This window comes from Protopterus annectens, chromosome 11.part0, assembly GCF_019279795.1.
Source record: "Protopterus annectens isolate FY-2018-M chromosome 11.part0, PAN1.0, whole genome shotgun sequence".
Taxonomy (NCBI): Eukaryota; Metazoa; Chordata; order Ceratodontiformes; family Protopteridae; genus Protopterus; species Protopterus annectens.
The window spans coordinates 1,452,217,836-1,452,238,761 of record NC_056745.1 but is presented as its reverse complement, the minus strand read 5'-3'; the positions used below and the strand labels follow the sequence as shown (position 1 = coordinate 1,452,238,761).

General features: G+C 38.6%; 1 protein-coding gene across 1 annotated transcript in view; it reads left to right on the top strand.

Moving 5' to 3' along the window:
• The window catches only part of LOC122815899 (alpha-aminoadipic semialdehyde synthase, mitochondrial-like), a 1,132,937-nt gene extending 1,112,441 nt beyond the window's left edge, over positions 1-20,496 (top strand). Inside the window, exons 23-24 of the mRNA XM_044088745.1 lie at positions 19,173-19,349; positions 19,743-20,496. Coding sequence (XP_043944680.1) covers positions 19,173-19,349; positions 19,743-19,858 — 293 coding nt within the window. The 3' untranslated portion in view covers positions 19,859-20,496. The remainder of the gene's footprint in view (positions 1-19,172; positions 19,350-19,742) is intronic.
• The last annotated feature ends 430 nt before the right edge of the window (positions 20,497-20,926 follow it).

The following is a 20,926-nucleotide window of genomic DNA, read 5'->3' as shown; positions in this document are numbered from 1 at the left end:
AGCAACCCTTCCTGGTTATGTACCTGCTCTATAACAACCCTTCCTGGTTATGTACTTGCTCTATAACAACCCTTCCTGACTATGTACCTGCTCTATAACAACCCTTCCTGACTATGTACCTGCTCTATAACAACTCTTCCTGGCTATGTACCTGCTCTATAACAACTCTTCCTGGCTCTGTACCTGCTCAATAACAAATCTTCCTGGCTCTGTACCTGCTCTATAACAAACCTTCCTGGCTATGTACCTGCTCTATAACAACCCTTCCTGACTATGTACCTGCTCTATAACAACCCTTCCTATGTACCTGCTCTATAACAACCCTTCCTGGCTATGTACCTGCTCTATAACAACCCTTCCTGGCTATGCACCTGCTCTATAACAACACTTTCTGACTATGTATCTGCTCTATAACAACCCTTCCCTGCTATGTACTTGCTCTATAACAACCCTTCCTGGCTATGTACCTGCACTATAACAACCCTTCCTGACAATGTACCTGCTCTATAACAACCCTTTCTGGCTCTGTACCTGCTCTATAACAACCCTTCCTGGCTCTGTACCTGCTCTATAACGACGCTTCCTGACTATGTACCTGCTCTATAACGACCCTTCCTGGCTATGTACTTGCTCCATAACCCTTCCTGGCTATGTACCTGCTCTAAAACAACCCTTCCTGGCAATGTACCTGCTCTATAACAACCCTTCCTGGCTATGTACCTGCTCTATAATAACCCTTTCTGGCTATGTACCTGCTCTATAACAACCCTTCCTGACTAAGTACCTGCTCTGTAACAACCCTTCCTGACTATGTACCTGCTCTATAACAACCCTTCCTAACTATGTACCTGCTCTATAACAACCCTTCCTGGCTATGTACCTGCTCTATAACAACCCTTCCTGACTATGTACCTGCTCTATAACAACCCTTCCTGACTATGTACCTGCTCTATAACAACTCTTCCTGGCTATGTACCTGCTCTATAACAACCCTTCCTGGCTATGTACCTGCTCTATAACAACCCTTCCTGGCTCTGTACCTGCTCTATAACAACCCTTCCTGGCTCTGTACCTGCTCTATAACAACCCTTCCTGGCTATGCACTTGCTCCATAACCCTTCCTGGCTATGTACCTGCTCTATAACAACCCTTCATGGCTATGTACCTGCTCTATAACAACCATTCCTGGCTATGTACCTGCTCTATAACAACCCTTCCTGGCTATGTACCTGCTCTATAACAACCCTTCCTGACTATGTACTTGCTCTATAACAACCCTTCCTGGCCCTGTACCTGCTCTATAACAACCCTTCCTGGCTCTGTACCTGCTCTATAACAACCCTTCATGGCTCTGTACCTGCTCTATAACAATCCTTCCTGACTATGTACCTGCTCTATAACAACCGTTCCTGGCTATGTACCTGCTCTATAACCCTTCCTGGCTATGTACCTGCTCTAAAACAACCATTCCTGGCTATGTACCTGCTCTATAACAACCCTTCCTGGCTATGTACCTGCTCTATAACAACCCTTCCTAGCTATGTACCTGCTCTATAATAACCCTTCCTGGCTATGTACCTGCTCTATAACAACCCTTCCTGACTATGTGCCTGCTCTATAACAACCCTTCCTGGCTATGTACGTGCTCTATAACAACCCTTCCTGGCTATGTACCTGCTCTACAACAACCCTTCCTGACTATGTACCTGCTCTACAACAGCCCTTCCTGGCTATGTACCTGCTCTATAACAACCCTTCCTGACTATGTACCTGCTCTATAACAATCCTTCCTGGTTATGTACCTGCTCTATAACAACCCTTCCCGGTTATGTACTTGCTGTATAACAACCCTTCCTGACTATGTACCTGCTCTATAACAACCCTTCCTGGCTATGTACCTGCTCTATAACAACCCTTCCTGTCTATGTACCTGCTCTATAACAACCCTTCCTGACTATGTACCTGCTCTATAACAACCCTTCCTGACTATGTACCTGCTCTATAACAACCCTTCCTGGTTATGTACCTGCTCTATAACAACCCTTCCTGGTTATGTACTTGCTCTATAACAACCCTTCCTGACTATGTACCTGCTCTATAACAACCCTTCCTGACTATGTACCTGCTCTATAACAACCCTTCCTGACTATGTACCTGCTCTATAACCTACCATCCTCCTTCTCCTTATATGGTAACTAAACACCTCTGCTTTTTACTACTTCTGACTGATTATATTTTCTCCACAATTATTATTTTTTATCACTTGTTGATACTGGTATAATAATGCTGATTAATATATCTCTGTTTATACCTCTCTGATTGAATTAATCTTGCAACCAACAAAATTCCTGCTTTTATGTATATATTCTTTATATATTACTGTAATCACTATATGCAACACTCTCTCTACCTTTGTACCAATTAATGTTTAATATTTTCTCTATCTGTGTTCTTGTCGGAGTTTTTCTTCCCGGGCCTCCACTGAAAATGTAGTAAGTAAATAAATAAAATAAATAAGCTTCAAGACTTGTCCCTGAAAATATATTTACCTTGTGCACATGAGCCACTCTTAATACCTTTAATATTTCTTTGAAAGCCCGTGAGGTCATTAACCATGTCTGTTATATGTAAACTGTGGATCCCCACCCAAAGCTTATTTACCTGTTCATCACTATCTGTGGGCCTCATATTATTAGTTAATACCTATTTAATAGTATTAGAACTGAGGGCATACTTTATAATCCTAATCTGTTCATAATATTTTGCACAAGTCAGATTCATGTATTCCCTGTTAATTCCTTTCCTCAAAATGGGGAAAAACTTATTTCATTTTGCTAGAGGTGATGCTTTTCTATTTCAATGCATAGGTTTCACAAATACAATAAAACGAGAGAAAAATAATTAGAGCACTTAGTAATAAGGGTATGTGTACTTCATACTTAGTATATGTAAAAAAATTGAAATCTGAGCTGGCTAGTAACACCAAACAGACAGCTAATGCAAAAGCTTTCAAATACGTAACAGGTATGTACATTTTTTCTTGGACTGGTAGACAAGCATGCAATATACCTTCCTAAAGTTTTAAGTTGATTTTATTTGAAAAACTCTCAAACGTTAATATTTCAGAAGAGTTCTTGCAAACATTCTAATTTTTTCACAACAGTAAGCTGCTGTTGAGCTGCCCAAGAAAATGCACTGCTTCTAAGTCTGTCACACATCTGGATGGAGGCAGGAGTGTGGTTTGTCAAGTTAGGCCCATCCTCTCATGGAATGCTTTAATTTGTCCATGGGGCTGCTGCAGTTCCCTAGTATGTCTGGCTAACATGCTGCCCTTTGTCCATGGGGCTGCTGCAGTTCCCTACCATGTCTGGCTAACATGCTGCCCTTTGTCCATGGGGTAGCTGCAGTTCTCTTCCATGCCTGGCTTCTTGAATCTTGTCTGGCGAACTGAGAGCTTCACTGCTGCTACTATTTGCAACATCACATGCAGCATCTTGAGGTAAAGGACCTGCTAGTGAGATGTGCATCCTGATGCGTGTTCCATGGCATATTTTGTAAAGCTCAGTGTTGGAAATACTTTGAATAAATAGCTTATAGTTAAGCAATAATCCTCAGCTGTGCATGGGTATCTCAAGATTTGCCCATGGTTGGTGTAGTTTGATCATGAGGGCAAAGCCCAAGTGGTCAAGCCAACTGTGGGCAAATCCTGATATACCCACAAAAAGGAGTCAGTTATTGTCATTATATAATTATATTAATTCAGAAAGAAATTGCTTACCTTTCTTAATAATGTTTTGTATAATGGGCACTTCTGTCTTCTTCCAGATTGTCTTCTGTATGTTGATGTACAGTGCATGCATATGGGACTTACACTGTGCAAACGTAGGAATGTGTCAGTGTAGGAGAAGTGGTGGAGAAAACAGAATATCCTTCGCCATTTTTTTAACTATTAAAAAAGCTAGAGATTTACAAGGAACAGTGAAAACATATAAGCAAAATCAGGTAGGCTTCTGTTTGCTTAGTTTAGCAGAATGTACCTTATTTTTCTTACATTTTGCTCTATCCCTCAGCATATGTCAATAGAAAGTCTGGCTGAGCAATAGTACTTCAGCATCGGGACATTCTTTCTATTGTTATATGCTCAGTTTACAAGGGGAACACTGGTTGGGCTGCCCAATCAGTGTGCTCATTTGTGAATAGTAATGAGCATTTATTGTATAATTAGCATTGAATAATTAGACTACAAGGAACATTTCAGTGGATCCCTGTTTAGTTTTGATTGTAGAGCTGTCTCATTTTACTGGTGAAGTCTGATAGTTTGAGTCCTCTTTCACAGTCAGGATTTAGCCCACAAGGGTGACACATTCCTCAGGAAAGCACTGCTATGTTTCAGAGATATTAATTAAGCTCTGGGAGAAAGGATTATCTCTATGATGTTAACCTTTAGACTGGATACTAAAATATACTAGACTAAGTAATTGTATAGCCTTCTGTGCATTTCAGCTGTCTGACTTATTTTTTAATTGTAGGATAAAGTACTGATTGCCATTTTGTATGAGTTGCATATATGTAGAGTAAGGTGTTTGCAGTCCTTGGCTGGCATCATTCAGCTTACATTCTTATAGTAGTCATGGTGTAGTCCTCACTGTTGCATCATCCAGTAGCATTGCTATTGAAATGTAACCATCAATGATCAAGAGCTTCCGGAAGGAACCACTGTGAGTATCCCAACTAGGATAAGATGCCATGTTTTGGTGATGTAATTTATAATATTCAAATGCATCATTTCTCTGTGCATACCTGTCACCCTGATATTCATGTTTCTGTAGTGACATGAAAGTTAGACGGAAAACCAGGAGCTCTATTTATTTACCCATATTTGATCAGGTTAGTCCTACTAGGCTACTGGCCTCTTTTCAAGGAAGATCTGAGGTGGCATTTATACTACTAGCAGAAACTTTTCCAAGGCATCCAGGAACTTCCCCAGATTTTTTGTTAGTTACTATAGGGTCTTTTACATCCACCTGAGCTACCACCAACTCAAGCAGATGAGACATCACTTCTCATCTGAAGGACAATACACTCAGGAGAGCAGCATTCCCTTTATGTTGCAGTGCAGTGTCAGTAATCCATCTACCTGGTGTAAGAATAGAACCCACAGTTTTCAGAACCTGAAATAAGTGTTGCATCACTGAAACTGACGTAGCAGCTTAAGTGGAAGTGCTGGACTTGTGTATAGTGTCTTTACCTCCAGCTAAGCCTGCTTTGTTGGTACAAGGGGGGTGGGGTATACCATGTAGCTCGTCTAAAAAAATTGCACTTTATTCATCTGCTTTTACTGTAATTGCGTTTCCTCCTCCTTTTTTTTGCTTTTCTAAAAAGTACTCAATTTTATTTATTCTGCTGCATTTATTACTGCTTGGTAGTAGCCTGATCAAATTGTAACTGTTATTCCAAGTCTTTTGGTTGTTTTACATTAAGAAGGTTTGTGGTCTGCACTGTTGTGGCAGGACAGGTAGCTTACATCCTTCTAAGCTGGGAATTGCTGATTGAAGGCTCAGTGTCTGCTATTCTAAAAGTGTATTCATTCTGGTTTAAGCACTTGGACTTCAGGCCAGTTATTCTACATTAAGAAGGTTTGTGGTCTGCACTCTTGTGGGAGGAGAGGCTGAATTCTGCCCTTCTGAGCTGGGAATATCTGGTTAAAGGCTTAATGTGCCTGCTTATTTGAACTGTTTCTTTCTGAAATTGGTGCACCTTGTTGCTGTAGCATAGACCAGATTCAGGCCTGCTTAATATAGCTTTGTTTGTATACCTTGAGCACTGATCCAGGCCATCTTTTTTTGGAGAAGGTTCCCCTGCACCCTAGCAGCAGGAGTGTGCAGTTAGAACTTGTCTGATTGAAGACTGCTGGAACAGGGCTCAGTTTTGAGCTTTTTTCTGGTTAATTGGGTAACTTGTTTAAATCAGTTTGTTCATTTTCTATTGTTTTATATATATATATATATATATATATATATATATATATATATATATATATAATTGCACTTTATTCATCTCCTTTTAGTGTATTTGTGTTTCTTCCTACTTTATTACTAGGGGCATTGACTACAACTCCGATCTGAGATATATAAAGTGTTTTTTGATTGTATCTGCTTTATTTTCTGAAAAAAAAAATATATACTTGTTTCCTGCCTTTCTAAGCTAGTATAGTCCAGTTTTCAGGTTAAGTGCTGAATTCAGGGCGGTGTTACAAATTTCTGTGTTTGCCCATACCTTACTTGGATAGATCTGTTCACCTGTGACAGAGGGGAGCTTTGAGCAGCCTATCTGTCCCTGGAGGAGTGGTTTCAGCCCATAAATTAGTAGTTTATTGGCCATTTTGGGCTAATTTCTATCTTTCATTTCCCTGCTATAAATACTGCATTTGCCTGGTTTTGCGTGCCTGGCAGCGCCAGTTAGCTAGGGTATAACTATTCCTGGCTCCACAAAGTCTCCTCTTCAATTTGTCCCTTGGAACTAGACAAACTTACAACTAAAGCCATTCATTTCTCAGCCAGGCACTTGCTCAAAACTCACAGCAAGCACTTATAAGCCCTAGCACTAGACACTCCTATACTGTACAGAAGGACAAGGCTCTCTATTCGACCTTACCAGCCATTCAGTAAAACAGCTCACTGTACCTATCCAGGCATGTCCAAAGGGCAGTTTCATGTGCACTCTCCAGTCCAACTGGTGAATCTGGGCATTTTGTAGCAATGTTACAACTGCCTCATGTACACAGACAACACTCTCCCCCTACCACCAAACACTAATACATGCAAGGGATGCAATTATACAGCCAAACTGGAGGCTAAGTGTTCTCAACCCAAGACTGGACCAGACAGTCAAGAGGAGAAGGGAAATACTTGCATCACACCACCAGTCTCACATAGACCCATTAAACCTGCACCGGCAAAAAACACACATAAATACATGAAAACATATTCAGAGGCTCTAAATAAAAATATGCAAAAGCAACAGAGACCTCCAAAGCAGACATCCAAGCAACCTTCACCCCCCAACACAAACCATGAAACACATACTTCACAAAACCAGTGTGCCATGCAATCACAGCCTTTAAGGCAAAATAACATACCCAACATACTAGTAATAGGTGACTATAGTCAGGCACACTGACGTCCCACTCACTAGGCTGAAAAAGGAGAAGGTTACTGTTAGCTGTTTGTCGAGTACCAGGGTCAACCACATATCACAAGCACTCAGGTCACTGCAGAACATGTACAAATATGACTCTGTCATTGTCCATGTTGGTGTGAATGACCTGAGCCGTACCTCCCTGGACTACATGAAAAGAGACATGGAAGAGCTCTCTGATGACACAGCCCAGGCCGGTATGACCCTGACCCTGAGTAGTATCCTGCCCTCACCAAGAATTATACCATGGTATAAAGAAAAACTTATCAATTTCAACAATTGGCTAAGTTGCTGGTGTCATTCAAAGGGGATCCAATGTCTGTCCACCTGGGATGACATGCTCGACAAGCCACGCTGCTTTGCTAGAGAAGGCTTGCACCTGTCACCCTTAGGCTTTAGAATACTTGCCAAGGCTCTTGCCACCCCCGTAGTATCTTTTTTAGGCAAGGCTCAAAAGACAAGCCCATCACCATAAATAGCACAAGTAACAAAAAACTGAGGGTAATGCTACTCAATGCCAGAAGTCTAAACCTCAGAATCCATGCACTCGAGGCACTCCTCAGTATGGAGAAAATCGATATATGTGCAGTGACAAAAACCTGGTTTAAGGCTCCAGAGAGCACCCCAGTACTACTAGGCTACAACTCATACCATGCATTTTGGCCACAGAACCTGGACCGAAATACAAAAGGTGGGGGGCGTATCCATAGTCATCAAGGATACCCACACCTCCAAGTTAGTGGCACAGCACTATGCTTCAGAGATCATCCACGTGCAACTAACAATGGGCAAAACTGCAATTCAAATTGTAGCTTTCTACAGGTCACCCACCATGTCCCAGGACTCTCATTCCGCATTTCTGGAAATACTGGGAAATATAAATGTCCTACCAAACACCCTAATATTGGGAGATTTCAATTACCCAAACATTAACTGGGAGAACTACTCAAGTACTAACTCCCTTGCCCAAAATTTCCTAGAATTTATAAACTCAAATGCCCTGGATCAACTGGTCAACACTCCCACCAGAGGTGACAACATATTGGACCTGGTCATCACCAACATGTGCAACCGGTGTTTCACACCGGAGGTCAACCCATCGCTGGTTAGATCTGACCATAAACAAATCACTTTGGATATCCACATTCTGCCCCCACCCTCGGAGAAGGAAACCACCGTGAAAAACTTTTCAAAAGCAAACTTCACGTTACTTAAGACCGAGGTGGAAAGTTTCAAAGCCCCCATGCTAAAGGATAATGCTGTCCAAGCTGCAAAATCCTTTACTAATGCATTCTACAGGCACCTACAAGAATGAATGGATCGTGCTATCCCAAGCAAAACCAAGACTCACTCCTCCAAGAAAAGGAAACCAGTCTGGTCTACTCCTGCCATAAACAAGCTATACAACAGAAGGAGGAAACTAGTACAGAAAAGAGTAAAATCCCAAGAAGGGAAGACATCCCTGATCAGTATCAGCAAGAAACTACGATCCCTCATAAAATTATCCAAGGTGAGCTTCGAAAGGAAAATTGCCAAGGACTCCAAAGATAACCACAAGGCATTCTGTAACTATGTCAAGAATCTAAGTGGCAATGCTCAGATCTGCTCGGAGTTAGTGCAGAATGGCATAAAATACACTGAACGGACCAATATTGCCAACATCCTGGCAGACCGGTTCAGTGCAAACTTCACCCCACTCTCACCCCCAAAAGGGCCCATAACCATACCAGAAGAATGTGGAGCCCCTGAAATCACAGACACTCAGGTTAAAACAGCCCTCTCCACAGCCAAAAATACAGCATCAATGGGACCGGATGGTGTCCCAGGCTGCGTCCTACACGAGCTCAAAGACGAACTAACCACTCACCTAATCACACTGTTCAAACTCAGCCTCTCCACAGGCAACGTACCCATAGAGTGGTGCACAGCAATGGTTATTCCGCTCCACAAAGGTGGAGCCACAGCAGACCCCAGGAACTATCACACTACAAGCCTGACTAGCTTGGTCTCAAGGCTATGGAGTGCATCATCATGGAACTCATTAACAGAGACATTGGGAACCTCCAAACACTGGAACCTGCCCAGTTCGGCTTTGTTAAGGGCAAGTCATGCCTCCTAAACCTGGTGGACTTCTTTGAGACAGTTACCAAGGCTATAGATGAGGAAAAGATGATCCACACAGCCTACCTAGATGTCGCAAAGGCCTTCGACACCATTCCCCATTCTGGTATTATAGACAAGCTCACCAGCCTGAACATAAAACCCTACGTCACAAGATGGGTTGCCAACTGGCTCACAGACAGACCCCACATAGGCATAGTTGCAGGCGCTAGGTCCGACTCTAAACCAGTTAGAAGTGGCTTTCCCAAGAGCTCAGTCCTAGGACCCCTCCTGTTTGGCATATACTTCTCAGAGGTACAGGCAAGCACAGGAAGACTATGGCTGACCAGGTTTGCAGACAACTGCAAACTAGGGGCTATTATTGACTCTCCAGCTGACACAGATATCCTCCAAAAGGGTCTCACTGAGACAGATACCTGGTGTCAAAATCATGGCCTCAAGCTAAATGCCAAAAAGTGCATAGTCATTCCCTTTGGAAAAAACAAAGTACCCACAAACTACCACCCTAAATACGGTAGACATAATAAGGGATCTGTGAACCCAAGTAGATAGTAATCTCTCCTTTGATAATCACATTGCTAAAGTGGTTAGAAAATCCTTCTATGTGGCCCACCTTATCACAAAAGGGTTCACATCCAGATCAAAATAAGTCATTGGGCCCCTCTACTCATCACTCATCAGACCCATCATAGAGTACAACGCCCCATTTGGGATGTACCTTACAAGACACCTGCAACAGCTGGAAAGACCACAGAAGTACCTCACCAAGAGGATCACTGGCCTCAAACAGCTGCCCTATGCAGCTCAACTGAAGAAACTCCAGCTGTACTCGGTTGCATACCGCCTACTCAGAGGTGATCACTGCCTGACATACAAGGCCATGTCCAACCCAGAATTGATGGACATGCTCCACCTAAAGAAAACCTTATCCCCTCTAGCCACATGCTTTAGGGATCTAAACCTCACCACAACAATAAATAGGACATACTGGAGGGATAGATTCCTGTCCCAGAGACTTCCCATGCTTTGGAACAAGATTCCAATCTACATTAGGCAGAGCTCCTCACTAACACTCATCAAGAGGAAAACTCGACGAGTGGATGGGAAATAGAAGGTTTACCCCGGGGATCAGTTCATTGGCTGTGCTGAACAGAGGCACAGGGAATTTATCTAAGGGGGTGGCGAAAGCCAACGCATTCTGGCTAGGCTTATAAATGCCTTCGGGCAGATAACCTAGTACCTGCCTATGAACCTAACTACAAACAGTTGTAACTCTGTACTCCCTGAACAGCTAGGGCTACAGATGCCCGATTACTCATTTTATGACACAGACTACTGCTTGGCCATGAACCCCAAAGTGTAGTGTACATTCACATTTCAGGTCATACATCTAGACATAAACTTCAGTCAACTTGAAGTCTAAGGAATAATTCCATATGTGACCACTGTAAACCTACTCATTTTTTTTCATACATTCAGTCCTTTAGTCAACATATTCAGCACTTGAGAGAACATGAAGCTGAGCCTGTTTTTTTGTACACCACTTCTCAGTTTAAGAAGCTTATGTGTTGCAACACCATTAGGCCCCATACCATATATTCTTGTTATTTTGGGGGAAATTCACAATATGTTCCATAATTCATGGACAGCAAGCTGATGAGAAATAATCCTAAGTTTTGTTGACCTTTGTTATCTTACTCTCTTCAACAAGGCCCTTATTTCTACATCTTTTTTCGCTTTTTCTTTCTTTCTTTTTCTCTTTCTGTTTTTCTTTCTTTCTTTCTTTTTTTGCTTCTTTTTTTATTTCTTGTTTCGTTACTGGGCTGGATCCATGCTCAGCAGAGGCTGATGAAGAAAAGCTGTAGTAAAATACAACCGTATGGAAGTATCAGATGACATTTATTAGATACAGTATGAAGAATAATCTTGACATTTGTTAGTTCTATTAGAAGTAGAGGTGTGTGTGTGATGCCCCAGGTGACTATACCTGATGGCTAGAGGAGGTACTCAGGCTCAGACCTTGTACCTTGGGTACAGATAACAAGAGCCTAAAGTCTCTACCCGCCACCCCTTCTGCAAACTCTCCAAATTTATACCTCATATTTTTGTTCTGTTCCTCATAAAATCTGTTGCAAGTCAGTGAAGAATTGAATTCACTAAATAATGACAGGCATTTGAATTTGAGACTTCATATTCTTCAGAAAATAAATGTTAACACAAAATATTTTATTCAACTAATTTTCTAAGTTTATTAGATCAGTATTTGAAATGTGTCCCTATGTTTGGGGCTCTATTCCCCCATTATTGGCTTTGTCCAGGTTTTTTTGTACTAAGAGGTTAATAGCTATGGTGAGAAGCGAGAACTGAACTCTATATTCCCCATTATTGGCTTTGTCCAGTTTTTTTGTGCTAAGAGGTTGAGAGCTATGGTGAGAAGTGAGAACTGAATTTACTAAATGATAGCCATTTAAGTTCAAGAAACTGCTGATTTGGCATAGTGGTATGTTGCTCTGACTGTGGTGCATAGGGTCCTGGGTTCAGAATTTGGCAGTGAAACGATGGTGGTAACACAACATTTTATTCTAGCAACTTTCCAAAATTATACAAGCAATGTTTAAAATGTGCCCCTCCTCCCCCAAATACATTTTGGCTTTTTCAAGATTTCTTGCACTGCAAAGTTAAGAGATACAGTTGAGTGTCTAGTATATTTTACAAGGAGCTGAGAATATATATATATATATATATATATATATATATATATATCTGTGTGTGTGTGTGTGTGTGTGTGTGTGTGTGTGTGTGTGTGTGTGTAAGTAGACTTTTATGATTGAAATGCTCTGAATTGGGCAGTTTTGTCATTATTGGTTCATGCATTTTGTTTTATTGCCTACTGGAAAAATGTTCAAACAATAAATTTAAAATGTGCTCTAAGTCTAACAAGTGTGCTGTATTATACAATGAATATAATTTAATAAAGTCAGGAAGGTGTATCAAAGAACACATGTATGTTTCTTGTTTTGTGCAAGGGGCCTATGATTTGAAAACAGCCCAAAGGTAATCTTTATCCACCACTGGCCAGATGCATTTTCTTTGGATGTGATGTGGGTTTCAGTGATGTTTCAATGAATGTAAGTTTCAAGGGCAGATACGTTTTAATGCTAAGTCTGTTTTCATTGTGAGACAGTATTGCTTTGTTTAGCAGACCTCTATTAGTGTTTGTGCATTGTGCTATAAAATGTAAAAATAAAATCCAAATAATCATTGTAGAAGTAAAGCAGTACAGACATTAGTGTTTATGGTAAGTGGGACGAAATAGCCAGGTTATGAAACATTGGAATGGCTGCAGGGTGACTCCAGTGCCATATTTTGGTTGTCTGTTCTTCAGTTTGCATTTGAAAGTTGGTATCCCACAATCTCATAGGAGTGGGGGGAGTTACATAATTATGTATGCAAATTCTATGTTAATCACCATACAGATTTGTACCTGTTTTTCATGGGCCTTGTCCAGACTTTTGATGTTTCCAGATTGAGAGGTATGATCCACAGGTAAATACTAGACTAAGTATCCTTGTTGACCATTTTAAACCTAACCAATTTCCCTTGGTGAGAATCAAACCCTGTACATCTTGTCTTAACCTTATCATCATGCTAACCCCTAACCAACTTTGGTCTTGAAATAGGTGCTAAGTAACTACCAGGAGTCTACAGAGTGAAAGTTTGAGATCTGTATACCCCTGTTGTAGACATCCACCATACAGATCTGGACTATTTGGCAGAGAAATAGATAAGGAAATTACCAATAAGTAATTTTCCTCCTAACTAACCTCTGCAACCAGCAAACTAGTATGGAGCCACATTCTTCAGTTCTGGTTGGTGTAATCTGACAACATGTTAGCTGTATTATTCCATTCAGGGAAGCCCTATTGGACGGCTCTGCACTGCTAGATTTGAGGGGTGGAAATCTGAAACAGAAATTTCTCAATTTTATAATATTTTTTACCTTATTTTTCCATGTTACTTTCCAAAGTTCTCAAGATAATACTGGAAGCCAGTAGGAGTCTGAAAGAAGCATGTGTAATATGTTGTATATATAACATATCATTATTCCATTGTACATGCCATGAAACTTACCTATCAATGTAGCTCTGTGCAGATTTAATGGTTGGCAGATCCACACATCTAGTCTCTCTATTCAGTGACCGTCTCCATTTTCAAAGTAAAAATAACATGGTAGATGCTGTGAACAAAAACAAGTAACCAGAATGAACAGCACCAAAAATGAAGACAATGGTCACGAATCCCTCTAAGATCTTTATTCCACAATAAATCCAATCAATGGTTAAGCGCTTTCATCAAATAAAATTCGACTTCATCAGAACAATGGAATACTAAAACTCCAAGTTTAAAATAGCCAGGGAATGAACCCAATTGGACAATAGTATGACCAATCAACAATAAACAATCATTAAAAACTGGTCAATAATAAAAGTGTATAATCATAAATATAATACCTGTTCATGCTAAATTATAAAATTGATATTTAAATGTGAAGTAATACTTGTATTAAATTCTTTGAACTAAAAATGTGTAGAATTAAAATTGTATGTTAATAAATTATGTATACATAGATAAAATAACATAAAATAATACCTCATAGTGAACTGTAACACATTTTCATCATAAAGAATTGTAAATACATTAAAAAAATGTAAATTTTGGCTGCTTTTTCTTTCAAGGCTGGTGCAATAGAAATTCAATCATTAAGCCCTGGATATATGTTAGCAGCCAAACAAAGTTGCCACATCATTTCTTTCTTGTTCAACATATTTTTCCAATCCCCTCCCCTCACATCATTAGAAACCTCGTCAATAATACCAAAACTGTACCCTATATAGTTTTCACATTCCTTACTGTGCCTATAAAGTGCATTGGTTTCCTTCATAGTCCTGATATCATATAAGTGTTCATAAATCCTAAGTTTTAATGCCCTCTCTGTTTTGCCAACATAAAAGCTGGTACATGTATTGCACTTAGCAAGGTAAACTATCCTTTTGGTAGCACAGTTCCCCTTTCTAAAATAAACTTCTGTTTCAGCATAGTTACTTAATATAACTGAGGATTCCTGTGTTATAAACTTGCACTGACTACACATTCCACATGCCTTTGTTCCCTTGTTCCCATTTTGTGTTGTAATTACAGGGTAACCTTCTAGAATATTTTTGATATTTTTGCCAACTTTAGTGGAAAAGGTGGGTTTTTCCCCCAACTTCGTAAAAACGTCAGTGTTAGCTCTAAAAATATTCCAGTTCTTACATAAAGTATTTCGAATGCCACTGTAGTAGGAACTATATTGTATCACACAGGCTTGTGTAAACCTGCAGGTGTTAACATATAAAATGTACATTTTCATCAAGCTTTTTACCTAATAGGGGTTGATATTTCTGCCCCCAACCAATATATATATCTTTCAAAATATCTTGGACAAGTACTGTCGGATACCCTCTTTCTACAAACATATTGGATAAAATATCCAATTCTCTCTTTAAGTCCTCCTTGTTAGATGTCATCCTAGCTATTCTGATGGCCTGTCCTTTGATAATACCCTTTTTCTGAAAAAAAAAGGTGATGGCTGTTGAAATGAAGATAAGAGTTACAAAAAGTAGGTTTACGGAATACTTTGGACCTAAAATCATCTTTATCCTTGATATTCAAGGTGTCTAAGTAGCTAATCTCCAAGGGATCACAGTGGTATGTAAACTTGAAAAAATGGGTGCTGTTGTTCAGATGTTCAATAAATAGCATAATTTTATACAAGTCTCCCTTCCATAAAATAAAAATATCATCCAGGTACCTGTTGTATGATAAAATATCAGAATTAAAAACACTCTTGAAGACTTACATGTTCACGCTCCCACCCCAACATGACAACGTTATCATAAACTGGGGCACAGGCTGCACCCATAGCAACCCCTGAAACTTGTTGATAATATTGCCCTTCAAAATAAATATAATTGTGTTCTAAAATGAGGGCCGTAATTTCACAAATAAGTTTGACCTCCTCATCAGTGAGGTTAGGACTAGAATACAAAATTTCTTCAAAATAGTTTAAACCTTCTGTTTTGGGTGTGCTGGTAAGCAGGTCCTGGACGTCAGTGGTAAGGAATATAATATCATGGGACCAAAGATCAGGGCTGAGATTTGCTAGAAAATCCCAAGAGTCCTTAACAAGATGAGGACCGAGGCTGCCACATGTTTCACCATCTGGTCAACAAAAAACGCCAAATTGTGTGTTTTTGATCCACTACCTGCTAAAATTGGCCTGAACGGGGGATTAGCAACATTCTTGTACACTTTAGGTATACCAAAAAGTGCAGGTATTTTAGGGTGGGAATTGGTCAAAAAATTGTAGGTATCAATATCTATTCTGCTCTGTTACATATTCTTCCAGGAAGCCATCAATCCTGTGGTATTAAACATGAATTTAATTGATAAGACACTTGTAGATGTGTTTTCATTGAAAAAGTATCTTTTGCATTGCATTAGTATAATCCTCAGAGTTGAAAATCACTACACCCCCTCCTTTATCTGGGGTCATGATACGAATCTTCTTGTGCCCCCTTAATTCACTAAGAACATTTTTCTCCCTTTCATTCAAATTATGGTGCACTTTCTTATTGTCCACCCATAACTTATATATATATATATATATATATATATATATATATATATATATATATATCATCCTTGACTGCCTATAAAAACTGGCAATCGAAGGGTGTAAAGGAGGGTCGAATGTACTGTTTTTCTTAAAACGGTTGATCTTAAAGTCATCTGTCATATCAATATCAGAATTAGAAAATAGCATTTTAAAATTCAGTTTCCTGGTATATAAATGTATATCCAGAAGAGCATTGGCTATATCTGGTGGTTTGCTGGGAACAAATTTGAATCCTTTTAGAAATAATGAAAAAACGTCCTCACCAATATTCCGATCAGTGTAACTGTACACATTAAAACCTTGAAAACTATGAATAATATGGTCAGAGGTAACCGTCAGTATCTCCCCCTGCCCCTCCCCCTGTTCATTTGTCCTTGTTGAAATTCCCTGTTTGTGGGTATAAGACCCCTTTATATTCCTGTTTGCTATTCTCTCAGAGCACCTCACAGTATGAAAATCCTGTGACTCGGGTAAATCGTGTTCATCTACTTCAAAAAAAGTGACCGTTGGATACACTTCCTCCACCTTCTACCCCCAACCCTGTATCCAGTTGGTTGGGGTAGAACTTCACGTTAAACCATAGATCTCTATCAATAATTAACCTGTCAACTGGGTATACAGAATGGGTGTTATATTGTTTAACATCTCTATTCAGTTTCCTTTTCTTTTTCTGAAACAAACTATTACATTTTTTCTCCACCCTGTCAATGATTTTTTCAAATAATCCCTGGTACTGATCAAACAAAAGGTCAGTGGTAATACTTCAATGTAAACATACAACCTCTTCCTGAATCTTGGTTTTTATATGTTCTAAGTAAAAAACATTCTTATCCAACAGTTCCAACCCCCATTTGTCAAACATTAGAGAAAAATCGGTCCCCCATCTTGTTAAGGACTCTTGGGATTTTCTAGCAAATCTCAGCCCTGATCTTTGGTCCCCTGATATTATATTCCTTACCATTGATGTCCAGGACCAGTTTACCAGCATACCCAAAACAGAAGGTTTAAGCTATTTTGAAGAAATGTTGTATTCTAGTACTAACCTCACTGATGACAAGGTCAAACTTATTTGTGAAATTATGGCCCTCATTTTAGAACACTATTATATTTATTTTGAAGGGCAATATTATCAACAAGTTTCAGGGGTTGCTATGGGAGTAGCCTGTGCCCCTGTTTATGCTAACCTTGTCATGTTGGGGTGGGAGCGTGAACATGTCTTTAAGAGTGTTTTTAATTCTGATATTTTATTATACAACAGGTATCTGGATGATATTTTTATTTTATGGAAGGGAGACTTGCATAAAATTCTGCTATTTATTGAACATCTGAACAACAGCACCCATTTTTTCAAGTTTACATACCACTGTGATCCCTTGGAGATTAGCTACTTAGACACCTTGATTATCAAGGATAAAGATGATTTTAGGTCCAAAGTATTCCGTAAACCTACTTTTTGTAACTCTTATCTTCATTTCAAAAGTCATCAACCTTTTTTTCAGAAAAAGGGTATTATCAAAGGGCAGGCCATCAGAATAGCTAGGATGACATCTAACAAGGAGGACTTAAAGAGAGAATTGGATATTTTATCCAATATGTTTGTAGAAAGAGGGTATCCGAGAGTACTTGTCCAAGATATTTTGCAAGATATATATATTGGTTGATGAAAGAAATATCAACCCCTATTAGGTAAAAAGCTTGATGAAAATGTACATTTTATACATTCAAACCATGGTATGGTTAACACCTGCAGGTTTACACAAGCCTGTGTGATACAATATATTTCTCACTACAGTGGCATTCAAAATATTTTATGTAAGAACTGGAATATTTTTAGAGCTAACAGTGATGTTTTTACAAAGTTGGGGGAAAAACCCACCTTTTCCACTAAAGTTGGCAAAAATATCAAAAATATTCTAGAAGGTTACCCTATAATTACAACACAAAATGGGAACAAGGGAACAAAGGCATGTTGAATGTGTAGTCAGTGCAAGTTTATAACACAGGAATCCTCAGTTATATTAAGTAACTATGCTGAAACTGAAGTTTATTTTAGAAAGGGGAACCGTGCTACCAAAAGGATAGTTCACCTTGCTAAGTGCAATACATGTACCAGCTTTTATGTTGGCAAAAGAGAGAGGGCATTAAAACTTAGGATTTATGAACACTTATATGATATCAGGACTATGAAGGAAACCAATGCACTTTATAGGCACAGTAAGGAATGTGAAAACTATATAAGGTACAGTTTTGGTATTATTGACGAGGTATCTAATGATGTGAGGGGAGGGGATTGGAAAAATATGTTGAACAAGAAAGAAATTGTGGCAACTTCGTTTGGCTGCTAACATATATCCAGGGCTTAATGACTGAATTTCTGTTGCACAGGCCTTGAAAGAAAAAGCAGCCAAAATTTAATTTTTTTAATGTATTTACAAATCTTTATGATGAAAATGTGTTACAGTTCACTATGAGGTATTATTTTATGTTATTTTATCTATGTATACATAATTTATTAATATACAATTTTAATTCTACGCATTTTTAGTTCAAAGAATTTAATACAAGTATTACTTCACATTTAAATATCGATTTTATAATTTAGCATGAACAGGTATTATATTTATGGTTATACACCTTTATTATTGACCAGTTTTTAATGATTGTTTATTGTTGATTGGTCATACTATTGTCCATTTGGGTTCATTCCCTGGCTATTTTAAACTTGGAGTTTTAGTATTCCATTGTTCTGATGAAGTCGAATTTTATTTGATGAAAGCGCTTAACCATTGATTGGATTTATTGTGGAATAAAGATCTTACAGGGATTCGTGACCATTGTCTTTGTTTTTGGTGCTGTTTATTACAGTCTCCATTTTCCTGATGTGGGCAATATAAGGCTGTTGGTTCACACTCAGCAGGGCCTTCAAGACATTCTGTGTCAAGGTTAAAGTGAAGTACAAATCATTTTGGTGTTTACAATATTTGATTATGACAACTGCGGAGTAAAATTTCTGTGAAAATTTTATTTTGAAATTAAATCTATGTTTGAGTACAGTTAATTCATAATTTATTTTTTTAACTTTTTTATTCAAATCTATAACATAGATACTACAATAAATGCATGTTCAATGTTTCAGATGCTGGTGAAAGAGATATGATAATTCTGAGAAGTGACATTGGTCTCAGACATCAGTCTGGAAAGTTGGAAATGAATCACATCAGTTTGGTGGTGTATGGTGAAACCAACGGTTATTCTGCGATGGCTAAAACTGTAGGCTTCCCCACCGCTATAGCTGCCAAGATGGTATTAGATGGTGAGCATTTTTAATGTTAATGAGTAATCTGTTGAATACTGAGCATTTATATTTTCATTTAAAAGTTACCTTTTTACAACATTTTATCCCAGTGAAAATGTAAATATTTTACTGAATTACACTTTTTTCCCCCCAAGGAAAAATAGTAGGAAAAAAAACATGTTATGTGAATTTCAATCAGCTGTGTTCACTGATACTTTCTGAAAAGTGTGTTGTACATTTCAGCTTGGATCCCAGTCTGAATTCTTCATTGGTATAATTTGCTTGAGGTACACATTTTAGAACATAGCATAATGTACTGAAACAAATTTACTTATAGGTGTAATACCAAAATATTGTCTTTATTGATATTGTATTAATTTAATTCAAATTCATGTTTCACTTTATCTTAAGGTGAAATTACAACAAAAGGAATGGTATTGCCATTCTCAAAGGATATCTATGGACCAATGTCGGATCGCATCAAAGCAGAAGGCATTCTGTGCACTGTAGAAACCAGTTTTGTGTGAACTCTTCTAGAATGTGATGTGGTCTACTTTGTTCATGTCCTCACAATGCAAAAACATATACCATATTGACTGTTAATCTACACAAGCAGATTTTTATATGAGGTGGACTTGTTTTACTACAGACTATATAAATATATCCAAATGTTAGAGCTGGCACACTGTTTTTAAAACTGTGATTTTGTTTGCTAAAAACTAAAAATTAACAGATGCCTAACTTGGAAATAATTATGTCTACTAATTATGATTGTGCTAAGGTATATTAATTTATAGCAAATATTTTGACTGTTTTGGAAATGCATTGAATTGTTCTTAACCAGTTTAAATTTGCCTGATATTCTGCCTGCTAGTTTTGTATGGTCTTATCACTTCTGGTCATCTTGAAAGGCAGAATAAATCTTGAAAGGCAGAATAACATGAGGTCCCGATGTTTTAAGCAAACAAACAAAACAATGTAGAAAAATCAGTTTCATATGGAGAGGAGCATAAGAAGTACCAGATGACAGAGAATGGAAAGTGACATGAGCTCTGGTTGTCAGTGCAGTTCTGTTTTCTCTTAAGAACAGTCCACGAGAATGCAGTATGCATACATTGTTTATCACAGTGTTTTCTTTTAATAAACATTGTCTTGTTAATTGTAATTTGTTTCTGTATTTGTAATGAAATCTACTTTACAGACTAGTATTTTAAATGCAATTTGTATGTTGGAGAGTCAGTCATATTATATGAACTTTAATTGTGAAGAAACTGAGCTGCAAACTTTCAGGGCTGTTGATTCAAGAAGATTATTGTTCTGCTGTTTATTACAGTGCTGAATAAACTAAACATTGAACATGAAATTAATAAAAGTACAATAAATAGAACAGTTAGAAAACTACAAACATAAAGTCCAAAAAAGGAAGATATAAAAATTGTACTGTGACTGTTCAATGGAGCATTTCAGAAACCATTCCCTGATCTTCGTGTTTCACTGTTGCAGTCATTACATTTGGGAGTTATCTGCTTGCAGTAGCCCTCAGTCAGCCTGATTAACAAAGTTTTGGGTCCTGCGTCAGATGCTGTCCTTTCTTC